This window comes from Carcharodon carcharias, chromosome 13 (assembly GCF_017639515.1).
Source record: "Carcharodon carcharias isolate sCarCar2 chromosome 13, sCarCar2.pri, whole genome shotgun sequence".
Lineage (NCBI taxonomy): Eukaryota > Metazoa > Chordata > Chondrichthyes > Lamniformes > Lamnidae > Carcharodon > Carcharodon carcharias.
Genome location: NC_054479.1, coordinates 3,867,568 through 3,889,685, shown reverse-complemented (window position 1 = coordinate 3,889,685; position 22,118 = coordinate 3,867,568). Strand labels below are relative to the sequence as shown.

Genomic DNA, 22,118 nt, shown 5'->3' with positions numbered 1-22,118 from the left:
ACAATATGAAGAGGTTTCAAGTGCTTGCTGTTTCAGCTATCCATATTTTAAAGGGTGTGGATGATTGACACTTTTATTGGGCTGTAGTAAAAAGGAGTTTCTTTTTAAAAATGGGAATTTATCAGTGAATAACATTTTTTTTTCATTTTTATACATCCTACAATCACTATAGCGTTCATTGCTTCTATTCAGTGTATAGTGGGTGACTGGGCTTGGAGGTACCATACCTTGGTGTGGGGGGGGTGCCATAGGAGTGATTGGGGGGCATAACTTGACACGAGGAGCCACAGGGGATGGGCGAGGATCATGAGGTGACATGGATAGAGCATGGGGAGAGTGCAAGGGGTGTTAGGGGATTAGAGGAATAAGGGCTCGAGGGCCTTTCCTTTTTTTTCACAACTGGGACATAGTCCCACAGCACTGAGGTGGGTCTTTTAAACTGTCCCCTGCCCCCCACCTCCCCCCCACCTCACTCCACATGGCACTCAGCAGCTCTTACGGCTGCCTCTGGACCTTTTCCCAGGTCTGCTGGCACAGCTGCAGCCCGCACCCACCCTCCAACTCATTGCAATGAAAATTCTGTCCTTGCAGGCACTTTCTCCCAAGGTGGACAGAGCAAGCTGGGAATTTTTCTGTCTCCCTCTACCCACCTTCAGGATGAAAATCCGCCCCCTCATATTTAGCTCTACTGTAGACTTGTTGATAGAGACTGATCACTGCGATTGGCCAATAACTCCACCGTCACTGTATCATGTGACCACCAGGGCTGGAGACGGTGAATCGGGGGGACCTGGGGTCTCACATTCCTGGGTTTCTGTGCTCCAGTAAACCCACGGCAAATCCTGACAGATTTCTGGGAGAACCTTGTCCTAACTTCTAACAGATAGTCTCACCTACCCAAAGGTAGGCATTAGAAAAAAGGGCGACATTAGCAAAAAAAGCAGCAGGAGCAATAATCGGGAATAAATAAACAAGTGGGGACAACGCACAAATCTAAGGACAGACAGGGTCTTGATGAGTTCAACGACTATGAGAATTCCACAGAAATAGTTTGAAAACCTGCGGCACTGGTGAGCGTTACCAGCAGCTCACGGGTAGAATTTCCCCTCCCGTCAGGGTGATTGTGTGGGGTGGGGGGTGGGGGGGTGGTGGGGGGGATTCACTGAGTTGGGGCCTACATCCTTTCCGGCACGCTCGCAAAAGAGCACAGCAAATCTCCCTCAGGCTAGGGAGCTGCCTCAGGGAGATTAGTTTTCAGTTTTACCGGTCCAATAAAGTATTGAGAAAAGTTTTATGACGGGTCCCCCCCATGTGAAACTGTCACATGAGCTGAGGCGCATGCATTAATTTCAATAAAAATTTTTGAGAAAATTTAAAATCATCACCCGCTCTTCGCCTGTCCACCCACCAACCTTAAGGTTGGACGGGCAGCTCCGTTAATTATTTTTATTGTTAGGTAAATGGCCTTAATAGGCCTTTGACAGTCCGTCGGGCGCACAGTCAAGTCAGTTGCGCGCCCACCGAACTGAAAATCTAAATGGCGCTCGGGACACGCGCCTGACATCACCCCGCGTCATTTTATACCTCGCCCCTGCTCGCCGAGCCGAAGATTCTCCCCCGTGACTGAAAGGACACTTAAAGCAAGGGGCCCACAAAGTTACAAAAATTAGAGAGGGAAACATTTCTTAAGCCATGAGACCATAAGACATAGGAGCAGAAGGTAGGCCATTCGGCCCATCGAGTCTGCTCCGCCATTCAATCACGGCTGATAAGTTTCTCAACCCCATTCTTACCTGGTGGGCTTATCGTTGCTTTCCACCTGCGTAAGGTTTGGCGAGTGTAAAATTCGACATAGCCTCCGTTAACATCTGCACAGATGGAGAATCCATTTGACAGCACCTTCCCCCCAGAGGCAGTCGCCAACCGGGACGGCTTCTCCAGGTTCTTCCAGAAGAAGGAGAAGGTGACACCTGAAGGGAAGTTGGACAAAATGATTAAACCTATAGCAATAGTGAGCAGAAGGTAGAAATTGCCATCATTTTGCGGCTGGTATGAGGGCTGATCGCACAAACGTTGAAAGGTGCAGAGAGAGAGAGAGATAGGAGTGGGGCTAATGCCAAGTGGCAACTCGAACTTTTATTCAAGCTGTTGGGTGCACCGGCCATTGAGCGTCCAGGCGTTATCTGCTCAAATGCCATTCCAAAACATCCTGAACTATTATCTGGTTATTTATGTAGGAGAAGCAAAACAAAATGCCTGACTGTCACTGAAAACCCAACCTCCCTAACCCTGGACGATAATTATCCCTCAAACAACGTCAATGAAAAATGTACGATCCGGAGCATTGCCTCATTGCCCTTTGTGGGAACTTGCTGGGCGCACATTGTTGCTACATTTCCTGCTTTGCAACAGTGCCAAATTTTAAAAAAAAATGTGTCAACGGCGTTTTAGGACATCCCAAGGTTGTCGAAGTGGCGGGAGAAAGGCAACTGAAACCAACCTGCCTCACTGCATTGTGCTGGGTCACTAATGCAGGAGTTTTTGTAGCTTCCAAAGTGTAGGAAAGTACCACCCGAATCTCCATTGAGGTAAATCCCCTTGTTAACAACTCCCTCAACTATATCTGAAAAAGAAAAGAGCAAAGGTTTACAGATTGACTATTGGCGACTGAATGGTTAAGAGAGCTTCCAACCTTCCTGGATTAACCCTGGAATCCCAGCAATTAAAGATTAACCTCTAGGACATCTACGAGTAACAGGGGAAAAAAAACATCCTTACTAGTTATAAAAGGATTTGAGACGGAGAAAGGGCTGTTTGACATTCACAAGTCATCCCCAGCGTGCAATCAAGAAGCCTGCTTGCTTTCTGATTGGCTGGGGGAAATGGGCACTGCAGGACGAGGCCCATGGCGGGAGTGTGGGGCGAGAGGAAGTTGGAGTTCATATGATGAACCCTTTAGGAATATGTCATATTAGAGTTGGCAACTCTAACTGTTCAACACAGAATTGCAGATTTTGCAAAAACTTTTTGCAGCCATGGGGACTGCAGTTGTACCAGGCAGGAGGTGTGACAAAATTCACAGCTGGGATATAATTGAGAAACTGTACCCCAGTGTACTGGGGGTATAATTATGGGACTGTACCCCAATATACCTGGGACATAATTATGGGACTGTACCCCAATATACCTGGGACATAAAATATGGGACTGTACCCCAATATACCTGGGATATAATTATGGGACTGAACCCCAATATGTCTGGGGTATAATTATGGGACTGCACCCCGGTATACCTGGGATATAATTATGGAACTGTACCCCAATATACCTGGGATATTATGGAAAATTACCCCAATATACCTAGGATATAATTATGGGACTGTACCCCAGTATACCTGGGATAAAAATTATGGAACAGTACCCCAATATACCTGCGACATAAATTATGGGACTGTACCCCAATATACCTGGGACATAATTATGGGACTGTACCCCAATATACCTGGGACATAAATTATGGAACTGTACCCCAATATACCTGGGATATAATTATGGGACTGTACCCCAATATGTCTGGGGTATAATTATGGGACTGCACCCAGGTATACCTGGGATATAATTATGGAACTGTACCCCAATATACCTGGGATATTATGGAAAATTACCACAATATACCTAGGATATAATTATGGGACTGTACCCCAGTATACCTGGGATATAATTATGGGACTGTACCCCAATATACCTGGGATATAATTATGGGACTGTACCCCAATATACCTGGGATATAATTATGGGACTGTACCCCAATATACCTGGGATATAATTATGGCACTGTACCCCAATATACCTGGGATATAATTATGGGACTGCACCCCAATATACCTGGGGTATAATTTTGGGACTGTACACCAATATACTTGGCATATAATTATGGGACTGTACCCCAATATACCTGGGATATAATTGAGAACCTGTACCCCAGTATATCTGGGGTATAATTATTGGACTGTACCCTAATATACCTTGGATATAATTATGGGACTGTACCCCAATATAACTGGGATATACTTATGGGACTGTACCCAAATATACCTGGGATATAATTATGGGACTTTACCCCAATATAACTGGGATATAATTATGGGACTATACCCCAAAATACCTGGGATATAATTATGGGACTGTAGCCCAATTTACCTGGGATATAATTATGGGACTGCACCCCAATATACCTGGGATATAATTATGGGACTGTACACCAGTGTAGCTGGGATATAATTATGGGACTGTACCCCAATATATCTGGGATATAATTATGGAACTGTAGCCCAATATACCTGGGATATAATCATGGGACTGTACCCCAATATACCTGGGATATAATTATGGGGCTGTACCCAGTTTACCTGGGATATTATGGAACTGCTCCCCAATATACCTGTGGTATAATTATGGGACTGTACCCCAATATACCTGGGATATAATTTTGGGACAGTACACCAATATACTTGGCATATAATTATGGGATTGTACCCCAATATACCTGGGATATAATTGAGAACCTGTACCCCGGTATATCTGGGGTATAATTATTGGACTGTACCCTAATATACCTGGGATATAATTATGGGACTGTACCCCAATATAACTGGGATATAATTATGGGACTGTACCCAAATATACCTGGGATATAATTATGGGACTGTACCCCAATATACCTGGGATATAATTATGGGACTTTATCCCAATACACCTGTGGTATAATTATGGGACTATACCCCAATATACCTGGGATATAATTATGGGACTGTAGCCCAATTTACCTGGGATATAATTATGGGAGTGCACCCCAATATACCTGGGATATAATTATGGGACTGTACACCAGTGTAGCTGGGATATAATTATGGGACTGTACCCCAATATATCTGGGATATAATTATGGAACTGTAGCCCAATATACCTGGGATATAATTATGGGACTGTACCACAATATACCTGGGATATAATTATGGGGCTGTACCTAATTTACCTGGGTTATTATGGAACTGCTGCCCAATATACCTGTGGTATAATTATTGGACTGTACACCAATATACCTGGGATATAATTATGGGACTGTACCCCAATATATCTGAGATACAGTTATGGAACTGTACACCAGTATACCTGGGATATAATTATGGGACTGTACCCCAATATACTTGGGATATAATTATGCGACTATACCCCAATATACCTGGCATATAATTATGGGACTGTACCCCAATATATCTGGGATATAATTATGGAACTGTACCCCAGTATACCTGGGATATAATTATGGGACTGTACCCCAGTATACCTAGGATATAATTATGGGACTGTACCCCAATATACCTGGGATATAATTATGGGATTTTACCCCAATACACCTGTGGTATAATTATGGGACTATACCCCAATATACCTGGGATATAATTATGGGACTGTAGCCCAATTTACCTGGGATATAATTGTGGGACTGCACCCCAATATAGCTGGGATATAATTATGGGACTGTACCCCAATATACCTGGGATATAATTATGGGACTTTACCCCAATACACCTGTGGTATAATTATGGGACTATACCCCAATATACCTGGGATATAATTATGGGACTGTAGCCCAATTTACCTGGGATATAATTATGGGACTGCACCCCAATATAGCTGGGATATAATTATGGGACTGTACCCCAATATACCTGGGATATAATTATGGGACTTTACCCCAATACACCTGTGGTATAATTATGGGACTATACCCCAATATACCTGGGATATAATTATGGGACTGTAGCCCAAATTAACTGGGATATAATTATGGGACTGCACCCCAATATAGCTGGGATATAATTATGGGACTATACCCCAAAATACCTGGGATATAATTATGGGACTGTAGCCCAATTTAGCTGGGATATAATTATGGGACTGCACCCCAATATACCTGGGATATAATTATGGGACTGTACACCAGTGTAGCTGGGATATAATTATGGGACTGTACCCCAATATATCTGGGATATAATTATGGAACTGTAGCCCAATATACCTGGGATATAATCATGGGACTGTACCCCAGTATACCTGGGATATAATTATGGGGCTGTACCCAGTTTACCTGGGATATTATGGAACTGCTCCCCAATTTACCTGTGGTATAATTATGGGACTGTACCCCAATATACCTGGGATATAATTTTGGGACAGTACACCAATATACTTGGCATATAATTATGGGATTGTACCCCAATATACCTGGGATATAATTGAGAACCTGTACCCCGGTATATCTGGGGTATAATTATTGGACTGTACCCTAATATACCTGGGATATAATTATGGGACTGTACCCCAATATAACTGGGATATAATTATGGGACTGTACCCAAATATACCTGGGATATAATTATGGGACTTTACCCCAATATACCTGGGATATAATTATGGGACTTTATCCCAATACACCTGTGGTATAATTATGGGACTATACCCCAATATACCTGGGATATAATTATGGGACTGTAGCCCAATTTACCTGGGATATAATTATGGGAGTGCACCCCAATATACCTGGGATATAATTATGGGACTGTACACCAGTGTAGCTGGGATATAATTATGGGACTGTACACCAGTTTAGCTGGGATATAATTATGGAACTGTAGCCCAATATACCTGGGATATAATTATGGGGCTGTACCTAATTTACCTGGGATATTATGGAACTGCTCCCCAATATACCTATGGTATAATTATTGGACTGTACCCCAATATACCTGGGATATAATTATGAGACTGTACCCCAATATATCTGAGATATAGTTATGGAACTGTACCCCAGTATACCTGGGATATAATTATGGGACTGTACCCCAATATACCTGGGATATAATTATGGGACTGTACACCAGTGTAGCTGGGATATAATTATGGGACTGTACCCCAATATATCTGGGATATAATTATGGAACTGTAGCCCAATATACCTGGGATATAATTATGGGACTGTACCACAATATACCTGGGATATAATTATGGGGCTGTACCTAATTTACCTGGGTTATTATGGAACTGCTGCCCAATATACCTGTGGTATAATTATTGGACTGTACACCAATATACCTGGGATATAATTATGGGACTGTACCCCAATATATCTGAGATACAGTTATGGAACTGTACACCAGTATACCTGGGATATAATTATGGGACTGTACCCCAATATACTTGGGATATAATTATGCGACTATACCCCAATATACCTGGCATATAATTATGGGACTGTACCCCAATATATCTGGGATATAATTATGGAACTGTACCCCAGTATACCTGGGATATAATTATGGGACTGTACCCCAGTATACCTAGGATATAATTATGGGACTGTACCCCAATATACCTGGGATATAATTATGGGATTTTACCCCAATACACCTGTGGTATAATTATGGGACTATACCCCAATATACCTGGGATATAATTATGGGACTGTAGCCCAATTTACCTGGGATATAATTGTGGGACTGCACCCCAATATAGCTGGGATATAATTATGGGACTGTACCCCAATATACCTGGGATATAATTATGGGACTTTACCCCAATACACCTGTGGTATAATTATGGGACTATACCCCAATATACCTGGGATATAATTATGGGACTGTAGCCCAATTTACCTGGGATATAATTATGGGACTGCACCCCAATATAGCTGGGATATAATTATGGGACTGTACCCCAATATACCTGGGATATAATTATGGGACTTTACCCCAATACACCTGTGGTATAATTATGGGACTATACCCCAATATACCTGGGATATAATTATGGGACTGTAGCCCAAATTAACTGGGATATAATTATGGGACTGCACCCCAATATAGCTGGGATATAATTATGGGACTGTACCCCAATATACCTGGGATATAATGATGGGACTATACCCCAAAATACCTGGGATATAATTATGGGACTGTAGCCCAATTTACCTGGGATATAATTATGGGACTGCACCCCAATATACCTGGGATATAATTATGGGACTGTACCCCAATATAACTGCGATATACTTATGGGACTGTACCCAAATATATCTGGGATATAATTATGGGACTTTACCCCAATATAACTGGGATATAATTATGGGACTATACCCCAAAATACCTGGGATATAATTATGGGACTGTAGCCCAATTTACCTGGGATATAACTATGGGACTGCACCCCAATATACCTGGGATATAATTATGGGACTGTACACCAGTGTAGCTGGGATATAATTATGGGACTGTACCCCAATATATCTGGGATATAATTATGGAACTGTAGCCCAATATACCTGGGATATAATCATGGGACTGTACCCCAATATACCTGGGATATAATTATGGGGCTGTACCCAGTTTACCTGGGATATTATGGAACTGCTCCCCAATATACCTGTGGTATAATTATGGGACTGTACCCCAATATACCTGGGATATAATTTTGGGACAGTACACCAATATACTTGGCATATAATTATGGGATTGTACCCCAATATACCTGGGATATAATTGAGAACCTGTACCCCGGTATATCTGGGGTATAATTATTGGACTGTACCCTAATATACCTGGGATATAATTATGGGACTGTACCCCAATATAACTGGGATATAATTATGGGACTGTACCCAAATATACCTGGGATATAATTATGGGACTTTACCCCAATATACCTGGGATATAATTATGGGACTTTATCCCAATACACCTGTGGTATAATTATGGGACTATACCCCAATATACCTGGGATATAATTATGGGACTGTAGCCCAATTTACCTGGGATATAATTATGGGAGTGCACCCCAATATACCTGGGATATAATTATGGGACTGTACACCAGTGTAGCTGGGATATAATTATGGGACTGTACACCAGTTTAGCTGGGATATAATTATGGAACTGTAGCCCAATATACCTGGGATATAATTATGGGGCTGTACCTAAATTACCTGGGATATTATAGAACTGCTCCCCAATATACCTATGGTATAATTATTGGACTGTACCCCAATATACCTGGGATATAATTATGAGACTGTACCCCAATATATCTGAGATATAGTTATGGAACTGTACCCCAGTATACCTGGGATATAATTATGGGACTGTACCCCAATATACCTGGGATATAATTATGGGACTGTACACCAGTGTAGCTGGGATATAATTATGGGACTGTACCCCAATATATCTGGGATATAATTATGGAACTGTAGCCAATATACCTGGGATATAATTATGGGACTGTACCCCAATATACCTGGGATATAATTATGGCACTGTACCCCAATATACCTGGGATATAATTATGCGACTGCACCCCAATATACCTGGGGTATAATTTTGGGACTGTACACCAATATACTTGGCATATAATTATGGGACTGTACCCCAATATACCTGGGATATAATTGAGAACCTGTACCCCAGTATATCTGGGGTATAATTATTGGACTGTACCCTAATATACCTTGGATATAATTATGGGACTGTACCCCAATATAACTGGGATATACTTATGGGACTGTACCCAAATATACCTGGGATATAATTATGGGACTTTACCCCAATATAACTGGGATATAATTATGGGACTATACCCCAAAATACCTGGGATATAATTATGGGACTGTAGCCCAATTTACCTGGGATATAATTATGGGACTGCACCCCAATATACCTGGGATATAATTATGGGACTGTACACCAGTGTAGCTGGGATATAATTATGGGACTGTACCCCAATATATCTGGGATATAATTATGGAACTGTAGCCCAATATACCTGGGATATAATCATGGGACTGTACCCCAATATACCTGGGATATAATTATGGGGCTGTACCCAGTTTACCTGGGATATTATGGAACTGCTCCCCAATATACCTGTGGTATAATTATGGGACTGTACCCCAATATACCTGGGATATAATTTTGGGACAGTACACCAATATACTTGGCATATAATTATGGGATTGTACCCCAATATACCTGGGATATAATTGAGAACCTGTACCCCGGTATATCTGGGGTATAATTATTGGACTGTACCCTAATATACCTGGGATATAATTATGGGACTGTACCCCAATATAACTGGGATATAATTATGGGACTGTACCCAAATATACCTGGGATATAATTATGGGACTGTACCCCAATATACCTGGGATATAATTTTGGGACTTTATCCCAATACACCTGTGGTATAATTATGGGACTATACCCCAATATACCTGGGATATAATTATGGGACTGTAGCCCAATTTACCTGGGATATAATTATGGGAGTGCACCCCAATATACCTGGGATATAATTATGGGACTGTACACCAGTGTAGCTGGGATATAATTATGGGACTGTACACCAGTTTAGCTGGGATATAATTATGGAACTGTAGCCCAATATACCTGGGATATAATTATGAGACTGTACCCCAATATATCTGAGATATAGTTATGGAACTGTACCCCAGTATACCTGGGATATAATTATGGGACTGTACCCCAATATACCTGGGATATAATTATGGGACTGTACACCAGTGTAGCTGGGATATAATTATGGGACTGTACCCCAATATATCTGGGATATAATTATGGAACTGTAGCCAAATATACCTGGGATATAATTATGGGACTGTACCACAATATACCTGGGATATAATTATGGGGCTGTACCTAATTTACCTGGGTTATTATGGAACTGCTGCCCAATATACCTGTGGTATAATTATTGGACTGTACACCAATATACCTGGGATATAATTATGGGACTGTACCCCAATATAGCTGAGATACAGTTATGGAACTGTACACCAGTATACCTGGGATATAATTATGGGACTGTACCCCAATATACTTGGGATATAATTATGCGACTATACCCCAATATACCTGGCATATAATTATGAGACTGTACCCCAATATATCTGGGATATAATTATGGAACTGTACCCCAGTATACCTGGGATATAATTATGGGACTGTACCCCAGTATACCTAGGATATAATTATGGGACTGTACCCCAATATACCTGGGATATAATTATGGGATTTTACCCCAATACACCTGTGGTATAATTATGGGACTATACCCCAATATACCTGGGATATAATTATGGGACTGTAGCCCAATTTACCTGGGATATAATTGTGGGACTGCACCCCAATATAGCTGGGATATAATTATGGGACTGTACCCCAATATACCTGGGATATAATTATGGGACTTTACCCCAATACACCTGTGGTATAATTATGGGACTATACCCCAATATACCTGGGATATAATTATGGGACTGTAGCCCAATTTACCTGGGATATAATTATGGGACTGCACCCCAATATAGCTGGGATATAATTATGGGACTGTACCCCAATATACCTGGGATATAATTATGGGACTTTACCCCAATACACCTGTGGTATAATTATGGGACTATACCCCAATATACCTGGGATATAATTATGGGACTGTAGCCCAAATTAACTGGGATATAATTATGGGATTGCACCCCAATATAGCTGGGATATAATTATGGGACTATACCCCAAAATACCTGGGATATAATTATGGGACTGTAGCCCAATTTACCTGGGATATAATTATGGGACTGCACCCCAATATACCTGGGATATAATTATGGGACTGTACACCAGTGTAGCTGGGATATAATTATGGGACTGTACCCCAATATATCTGGGATATAATTATGGAACTGTAGCCCAATATACCTGGGATATAATCATGGGACTGTACCCCAGTATACCTGGGATATAATTATGGGGCTGTACCCAGTTTACCTGGGATATTATGGAACTGCTCCCCAATATACCTGTGGTATAATTATGGGACTGTACCCCAATATACCTGGGATATAATTTTGGGACAGTACACCAATATACTTGGCATATAATTATGGGATTGTACCCCAATATACCTGGGATATAATTGAGAACCTGTACCCCGGTATATCTGGGGTATAATTATTGGACTGTACCCTAATATACCTGGGATATAATTATGGGACTGTACCCCAATATAACTGGGATATAATTATGGGACTGTACCCAAATATACCTGGGATATAATTATGGGACTTTACCCCAATATACCTGGGATATAATTATGGGACTTTATCCCAATACACCTGTGGTATAATTATGGGACTATACCCCAATATACCTGGGATATAATTATGGGACTGTAGCCCAATTTACCTGGGATATAATTATGGGAGTGCACCCCAATATACCTGGGATATAATTATGGGACTGTACACCAGTGTAGCTGGGATATAATTATGGGACTGTACACCAGTTTAGCTGGGATATAATTATGGAACTGTAGCCCAATATACCTGGGATATAATTATGGGGCTGTACCTAATTTAACTGGGATATTATGGAACTGCTCCCCAATATACCTATGGTATAATTATTGGACTGTACCCCAATATACCTGGGATATAATTATGAGACTGTACCCCAATATATCTGAGATATAGTTATGGAACTGTACCCCAGTATACCTGGGATATAATTATGGGACTGTACCCCAATATACCTGGGATATAATTATGGGACTGTACACAAATGTAGCTGGGATATAATTATGGGACTGTACCCCAATATATCTGGGATATAATTATGGAACTGTAGCCCAATATACCTGGGATATAATTATGGGACTGTACCACAATATACCTGGGATATAATTATGGGGCTGTACCTAATTTACCTGGGTTATTATGGAACTGCTGCCCAATATACCTGTGGTATAATTATTGGACTGTACACCAATATACCTGGGATATAATTATGGGACTGTACCCCAATATATCTGAGATACAGTTATGGAACTGTACACCAGTATACCTGGGATATAATTATGGGACTGTACCCCAATATACTTGGGATATAATTATGCGACTATACCCCAATATACCTGGCATATAATTATGGGACTGTACCCCAATATATCTGGGATATAATTATGGAACTGTACCCCAGTATACCTGGGATATAATTATGGGACTGTACCCCAGTATACCTAGGATATAATTATGGGACTGTACCCCAATATACCTGGGATATAATTATGGGATTTTACCCCAATACACCTGTGGTATAATTATGGGACTATACCCCAATATACCTGGGATATAATTATGGGACTGTAGCCCAATTTACCTGGGATATAATTGTGGGACTGCACCCCAATATAGCTGGGATATAATTATGGGACTGTACCCCAATATACCTGGGATATAATTATGGGACTTTACCCCAATACACCTGTGGTATAATTATGGGACTATACCCCAATATACCTGGGATATAATTATGGGACTGTAGCCCAATTTACCTGGGATATAATTATGGGACTGCACCCCAATATAGCTGGGATATAATTATGGGACTGTACCCCAATATACCTGGGATATAATTATGGGACTTTACCCCAATACACCTGTGGTATAATTATGGGACTATACCCCAATATACCTGGGATATAATTATGGGACTGTAGCCCAAATTAACTGGGATATAATTATGGGATTGCACCCCAATATAGCTGGGATATAATTATGGGACTATACCCCAAAATACCTGGGATATAATTATGGGACTGTAGCCCAATTTACCTGGGATATAATTATGGGACTGCACCCCAATATACCTGGGATATAATTATGGGACTGTACACCAGTGTAGCTGGGATATAATTATGGGACTGTACCCCAATATATCTGGGATATAATTATGGAACTGTAGCCCAATATACCTGGGATATAATCATGGGACTTTACCCCAATATACCTGGGATATAATTATGGGGCTGTACCCAGTTTACCTGGGATATTATGGAACTGCTCCCCAATATACCTGTGGTATAATTATGGGACTGTACCCCAATATACCTGGGATATAATTTTGGGACAGTACACCAATATACTTGGCATATAATTATGGGATTGTACCCCAATATACCTGGGATATAATTGAGAACCTGTACCCCGGTATATCTGGGGTATAATTATTGGACTGTACCCTAATATACCTGGGATATAATTATGGGACTGTACCCCAATATAACTGGGATATAATTATGGGACTGTACCCAAATATACCTGGGATATAATTATGGGACTGTACCCCAATATACCTGGGATATAATTTTGGGACTTTATCCCAATACACCTGTGGTATAATTATGGGACTATACCCCAATATACCTGGGATATAATTATGGGACTGTAGCCCAATTTACCTGGGATATAATTATGGGAGTGCACCCCAATATACCTGGGATATAATTATGGGACTGTACACCAGTGTAGCTGGGATATAATTATGGGACTGTACACCAGTTTAGCTGGGATATAATTATGGAACTGTAGCCCAATATACCTGGGATATAATTATGAGACTGTACCCCAATATATCTGAGATATAGTTATGGAACTGTACCCCAGTATACCTGGGATATAATTATGGGACTGTACCCCAATATACCTGGGATATAATTATGGGACTGTACACCAGTGTAGCTGGGATATAATTATGGGACTGTACCCCAATATATCTGGGATATAATTATGGAACTGTAGCCCAATATACCTGGGATATAATTATGGGACTGTCCCACAATATACCTGGGATATAATTATGGGGCTGTACCTAATTTACCTGGGTTATTATGGAACTGCTGCCCAATATACCTGTGGTATAATTATTGGACTGTACACCAATATACCTGGGATATAATTATGGGACTGTACCCCAATATATCTGAGATACAGTTATGGAACTGTACACCAGTATACCTGGGATATAATTATGGGACTGTACCCCAATATACTTGGGATATAATTATGCGACTATACCCCAATATACCTGGCATATAATTATGGGACTGTACCCCAATATATCTGGGATATAATTATGGAACTGTACCCCAGTACACCTGGGATATAATTATGGGACTGTACCCCAGTATACCTAGGATATAATTATGGGACTGTACCCCAATATACCTGGGATATAATTATGGGATTTTACCCCAATACACCTGTGGTATAATTATGGGACTATACCCCAATATACCTGGGATATAATTATGGGACTGTAGCCCAATTTACCTGGGATATAATTGTGGGACTGCACCCCAATATAGCTGGGATATAATTATGGGACTGTACCCCAATATACCTGGGATATAATTATGGGACTTTACCCCAATACACCTGTGGTATAATTATGGGACTATACCCCAATATACCTGGGATATAATTATGGGACTGTAGCCCAATTTACCTGGGATATAATTATGGGACTGCACCCCAATATAGCTGGGATATAATTATGGGACTGTACCCCAATATACCTGGGATATAATTATGGGACTTTACCCCAATACACCTGTGGTATAATTATGGGACTATACCCCAATATACCTGGGATATAATTATGGGACTGTAGCCCAAATTAACTGGGATATAATTATGGGATTGCACCCCAATATAGCTGGGATATAATTATGGGACTATACCCCAAAATACCTGGGATATAATTATGGGACTGTAGCCCAATTTACCTGGGATATAATTATGGGACTGCACCCCAATATACCTGGGATATAATTATGGGACTGTACACCAGTGTAGCTGGGATATAATTATGGGACTGTACCCCAATATATCTGGGATATAATTATGGAACTGTAGCCCAATATACCTGGGATATAATCATGGGACTTTACCCCAATATACCTGGGATATAATTATGGGGCTGTACCCAGTTTACCTGGGATATTATGGAACTGCTCCCCAATATACCTGTGGTATAATTATGGGACTGTACCCCAATATACCTGGGATATAATTTTGGGACAGTACACCAATATACTTGGCATATAATTATGGGATTGTACCCCAATATACCTGGGATATAATTGAGAACCTGTACCCCGGTATATCTGGGGTATAATTATTGGACTGTACCCTAATATACCTGGGATATAATTATGGGACTGTACCCCAATATAACTGGGATATAATTATGGGACTGTACCCAAATATACCTGGGATATAATTATGGGACTGTACCCCAATATACCTGGGATATAATTTTGGGACTTTATCCCAATACACCTGTGGTATAATTATGGGACTATACCCCAATATACCTGGGATATAATTATGGGACTGTAGCCCAATTTACCTGGGATATAATTATGGGAGTGCACCCCAATATACCTGGGATATAATTATGGGACTGTACACCAGTGTAGCTGGGATATAATTATGGGACTGTACACCAGTTTAGCTGGGATATAATTATGGAACTGTAGCCCAATATACCTGGGATATAATTATGAGACTGTACCCCAATATATCTGAGATATAGTTATGGAACTGTACCCCAGTATACCTGGGATATAATTATGGGACTGTACCCCAATATACCTGGGATATAATTATGGGACTGTACACCAGTGTAGCTGGGATATAATTATGGGACTGTACCCCAATATATCTGGGATATAATTATGGAACTGTAGCCCAATATACCTGGGATATAATTATGGGACTGTCCCACAATATACCTGGGATATAATTATGGGGCTGTACCTAATTTACCTGGGTTATTATGGAACTGCTGCCCAATATACCTGTGGTATAATTATTGGACTGTACACCAATATACCTGGGATATAATTATGGGACTGTACCCCAATATATCTGAGATACAGTTATGGAACTGTACACCAGTATACCTGGGATATAATTATGGGACTGTACCCCAATATACTTGGGATATAATTATGCGACTATACCCCAATATACCTGGCATATAATTATGGGACTGTACCCCAATATATCTGGGATATAATTATGGAACTGTACCCCAGTATACCTGGGATATAATTATGGGACGGTACCCCAGTATACCTAGGATATAATTATGGGACTGTACCCCAATATACCTGGGATATAATTATGGGATTTTACCCCAATACACCTGTGGTATAATTATGGGACTATACCCCAATATACCTGGGATATAATTATGGGACTGTAGCCCAATTTACCTGGGATATAATTGTGGGACTGCACCCCAATATAGCTGGGATATAATTATGGGACTGTACCCCAATATACCTGGGATATAATTATGGGACTTTACCCCAATACACCTGTGGTATAATTATGGGACTATACCCCAATATACCTGGGATATAATTATGGGACTGTAGCCCAATTTACCTGGGATATAATTATGGGACTGCACCCCAATATAGCTGGGATATAATTATGGGACTGTACCCCAATATACCTGGGATATAATTATGGGACTTTACCCCAATACACCTGTGGTATAATTATGGGACTATACCCCAATATACCTGGGATATAATTATGGGACTGTAGCCCAATTTACCTGGGATATAATTATGGGACTGCACCCCAATATACCTGGGATATAATTATGGGACTGTACACCAGTTTAGCTGGGATATAATTATGGGACTGTACCCCAATATATCTGGGATATAATTATGGAACTGTAGCCCAATATACCTGGGATATAATCATGGGACTGTACCCCAGTATACCTGGGATATAATTATGGGGCTGTACCCAGTTTACCTGGGATATTATGGAACTGCTCCCCAATATACCTGTGGTATAATTATGGGACTGTACCCCAATATACCTGGGATATAATTTTGGGACAGTACACCAATATACTTGGCATATAATTATGGGATTGTACCCCAATATACCTGGGATATAATTGAGAACCTGTACCCCGGTATATCTGGGGTATAATTATTGGACTGTACCCTAATATACCTGGGATATAATTATGGGACTGTACCCCAATATAACTGGATATAATTATGGGACTGTACCCAAATATACCTGGGATATAATTATGGGACTTTACCCCAATATACCTGGGATATAATTATGGGACTTTATCCCAATACACCTGTGGTATAATTATGGGACTATACCCCAATATACCTGGGATATAATTATGGGACTGTAGCCCAATTTACCTGGGATATAATTATGGGAGTGCACCCCAATATACCTGGGATATAATTATGGGACTGTACACCAGTGTAGCTGGGATATAATTATGGGACTGTACACCAGTTTAGCTGGGATATAATTATGGAACTGTAGCCCAATATACCTGGGATATAATTATGGGGCTGTACCTAATTTACCTGGGATATTATGGAACTGCTCCCCAATATACCTATGGTATAATTATTGGACTGTACCCCAATATACCTGGGATATAATTATGAGACTGTACCCCAATATATCTGAGATATAGTTATGGAACTGTACCCCAGTATACCTGGGATATAATTATGGGACTGTACCCCAATATACCTGGGATATAATTATGGGACTGTACACCAGTGTAGCTGGGATATAATTATGGGACTGTACCCCAATATATCTGGGATATAATTATGGAACTGTAGCCCAATATACCTGGGATATAATTATGGGACTGTACCACAATATACCTGGGATATAATTATGGGGCTGTACCTAATTTACCTGGGTTATTATGGAACTGCTGCCCAATATACCTGTGGTATAATTATTGGACTGTACACCAATATACCTGGGATATAATTATGGGACTGTACCCCAATATATCTGAGATACAGTTATGGAACTGTACACCAGTATACCTGGGATATAATTATGGGACTGTACCCCAATATACTTGGGATATAATTATGCGACTATACCCCAATATACCTGGCATATAATTATGGGACTGTACCCCAATATATCTGGGATATAATTATGGAACTGTACCCCAGTATACCTGGGATATAATTATGGGACTGTACCCCAGTATACCTAGGATATAATTATGGGACTGTACCCCAATATACCTGGGATATAATTATGGGATTTTACCCCAATACACCTGTGGTATAATTATGGGACTATACCCCAATATACCTGGGATATAATTATGGGACTGTAGCCCAATTTACCTGGGATATAATTGTGGGACTGCACCCCAATATAGCTGGGATATAATTATGGGACTGTACCCCAATATACCTGGGATATAATTATGGGACTTTACCCCAATACACCTGTGGTATAATTATGGGACTATACCCCAATATACCTGGGATATAATTATGGGACTGTAGCCCAATTTACCTGGGATATAATTATGGGACTGCACCCCAATATAGCTGGGATATAATTATGGGACTGTACCCCAATATACCTGGGATATAATTATGGGACTTTACCCCAATACACCTGTGGTATAATTATGGGACTATACCCCAATATACCTGGGATATAATTATGGGACTGTAGCCCAAATTAACTGGGATATAATTATGGGACTGCACCCCAATATAGCTGGGATATAATTATGGGACTGTACCCCAATATACCTGGGATATAATGATGGGACTATACCCCAAAATACCTGGGATATAATTATGGGACTGTAGCCCAATATAGCTGGGATATAATTATGGGACTGCACCCCAATATACCTGGGATATAATTATGGGACTGTACCCCAATATAACTGCGATATACTTATGGGACTGTACCCAAATATAGCTGGGATATAATTATGGGACTTTACCCCAATATAACTGGGATATAATTATGGGACTATACCCCAAAATACCTGGGATATAATTATGGGACTGTAGCCCAATTTACCTGGGATATAATTATGGGACTGCACCCCAATATACCTGGGATATAATTATGGGACTGTACACCAGTGTAGCTGGGATATAATTATGGGACTGTACCCCAATATATCTGGGATATAATTATGGAACTGTAGCCCAATATACCTGGGATATAATCATGGGACTGTACCCCAATATACCTGGGATATAATTATGGGGCTGTACCCAGTTTACCTGGGATATTATGGAACTGCTCCCCAATATACCTGTGGTATAATTATGGGACTGTACCCCAATATACCTGGGATATAATTTTGGGACAGTACACCAATATACTTGGCATATAATTATGGGATTGTACCCCAATATACCTGGGATATAATTGAGAACCTGTACCCCGGTATATCTGGGGTATAATTATTGGACTGTACCCTAATATACCTGGGATATAATTATGGGACTGTACCCCAATATAACTGGGATATAATTATGGGACTGTACCCAAATATACCTGGGATATAATTATGGGACTTTACCCCAATATACCTGGGATATAATTATGGGACTTTATCCCAATACACCTGTGGTATAATTATGGGACTGTTGCCCAAATTAACTGGGATATAATTATGGGAGTGCACCCCAATATACCTGGGATATAATTATGGGACTGTACACCAATATACCTGGGTTATAATTATGGGACTGTTGCCCAAATTAACTGGGATATAATTATGGGACTGCACCCCAATACACCTGTGGTATAATTATGGGACTGTAGCCCAATTTACCTGGGATATAATTATGGGAGTGCACCCCAATATACCTGGGATATAATTATGGGACTGTACACCAGTGTAGCTGGGATATAATTATGGGACTGTACACCAGTTTAGCTGGGATATAATTATTGAACAGTAGCCCAATATACCTGGGATATAATTATGGGACTGTAACACAATATACCTGCGATATAATTATGGGGCTGTACCTAATTTACCTGGGATATTATGGAACTGCTCCCCAATATAGCTGTGGTATAATTATTGGACTGTACCCCAATATACCTGGGATATAATTATGAGACTGTACCACAATATATCTGAGATATAGTTATGGAACTGTACCCCAGTATACCTGGGATATAATTATGGGACTGTACCCCAATATACCTGGGATATAATTATGGAACTGTACACCAGTGTAGCTGGGATATAATTATGGGACTGTACCCCAATATATCTGGGATATAATTATGGAACTGTAGCCCAATATACCTGGGATATAATTATGGGACTGTACCACAATATACCTGGGATATAATTATGGGGCTGTACCAATTTACCTGGGTTATTATGGAACTGCTGCCCAATATACCTGTGGTATAATTATTGGACTGTACCCAATATACCTGGGATATAATTATGGGACTGTACCCCAATATATCTGAGATACAGTTATGGAACTGTACCCCAGTATACCTGGGATATAATTATGGGACTGTACCCTAATATACTTGGGATATAATTATGCGACTATACCCCAATATACCTGGCATATAATTATGGGACTGTACCCCAATATATCTGGGATATAATTATGGAACTGTACCCCAGTATACCTGGGATATAATTATGGGACTGTACCCCAGTATACCTAGGATATAATTATGGGACTGTACCCCAATATACCTGGGATATAATTATGGGACTTTACCCCAATACACCTGTGGTATAATTATGGGACTATACCCCAATATACCTGGGATATAATTATGGGACTGTAGCCCAATTTACCTGGGATATAATTATGGGACTGCACCCCAATATAGCTGGGATATAATTATGGACTGTACACCAGTGTAGCTGGGATATAATTATGGGACTGTACCCCAATATATCTGGGATATAATTATGGAACTGTAGCCCAATATAGCTGGGATATAATTATGGGACGGTACCACAATATACCTGGGATATAATTATGGGGCTGTACCTAATTTACCTGGGATATTATGGAACTGCTCCCCAATATACCTGTGGTATAATTATTGGACTGTACCCCAATATACCTGGGATATAATTATGGGACTGTACCCCAATATATCTGAGATACAGTTATGGAACTGTATCCAATATATCAGAGATATAGTTATGGAACTGTACCCCAATATACCTGGGGTATAATTATGGGACTGTACCCCAATATACCTGGGATATAATTATGGGACTGTACCCCAATATACCTGGGATATAATTATGGGACTGTACCCCAATATACCTGGGATATTATGGAAAATTACCCCA

At 40.4% G+C, this 22,118-nt stretch overlaps 1 protein-coding gene across 1 annotated transcript in view; it reads right to left on the bottom strand.

Annotated features, from left to right (window-relative positions):
* Positions 1 to 22,118, bottom strand: part of adgrd1 (adhesion G protein-coupled receptor D1) — a 324,527-nt gene that overhangs the window by 236,757 nt on the left and 65,652 nt on the right. The window contains exons 4-5 of the mRNA XM_041202315.1: positions 2,501 to 2,623; positions 1,794 to 1,970 (exon numbers count right to left, since the gene is read on the bottom strand). Coding sequence (XP_041058249.1) covers positions 1,794 to 1,970; positions 2,501 to 2,623 — 300 coding nt within the window. The remainder of the gene's footprint in view (positions 1 to 1,793; positions 1,971 to 2,500; positions 2,624 to 22,118) is intronic.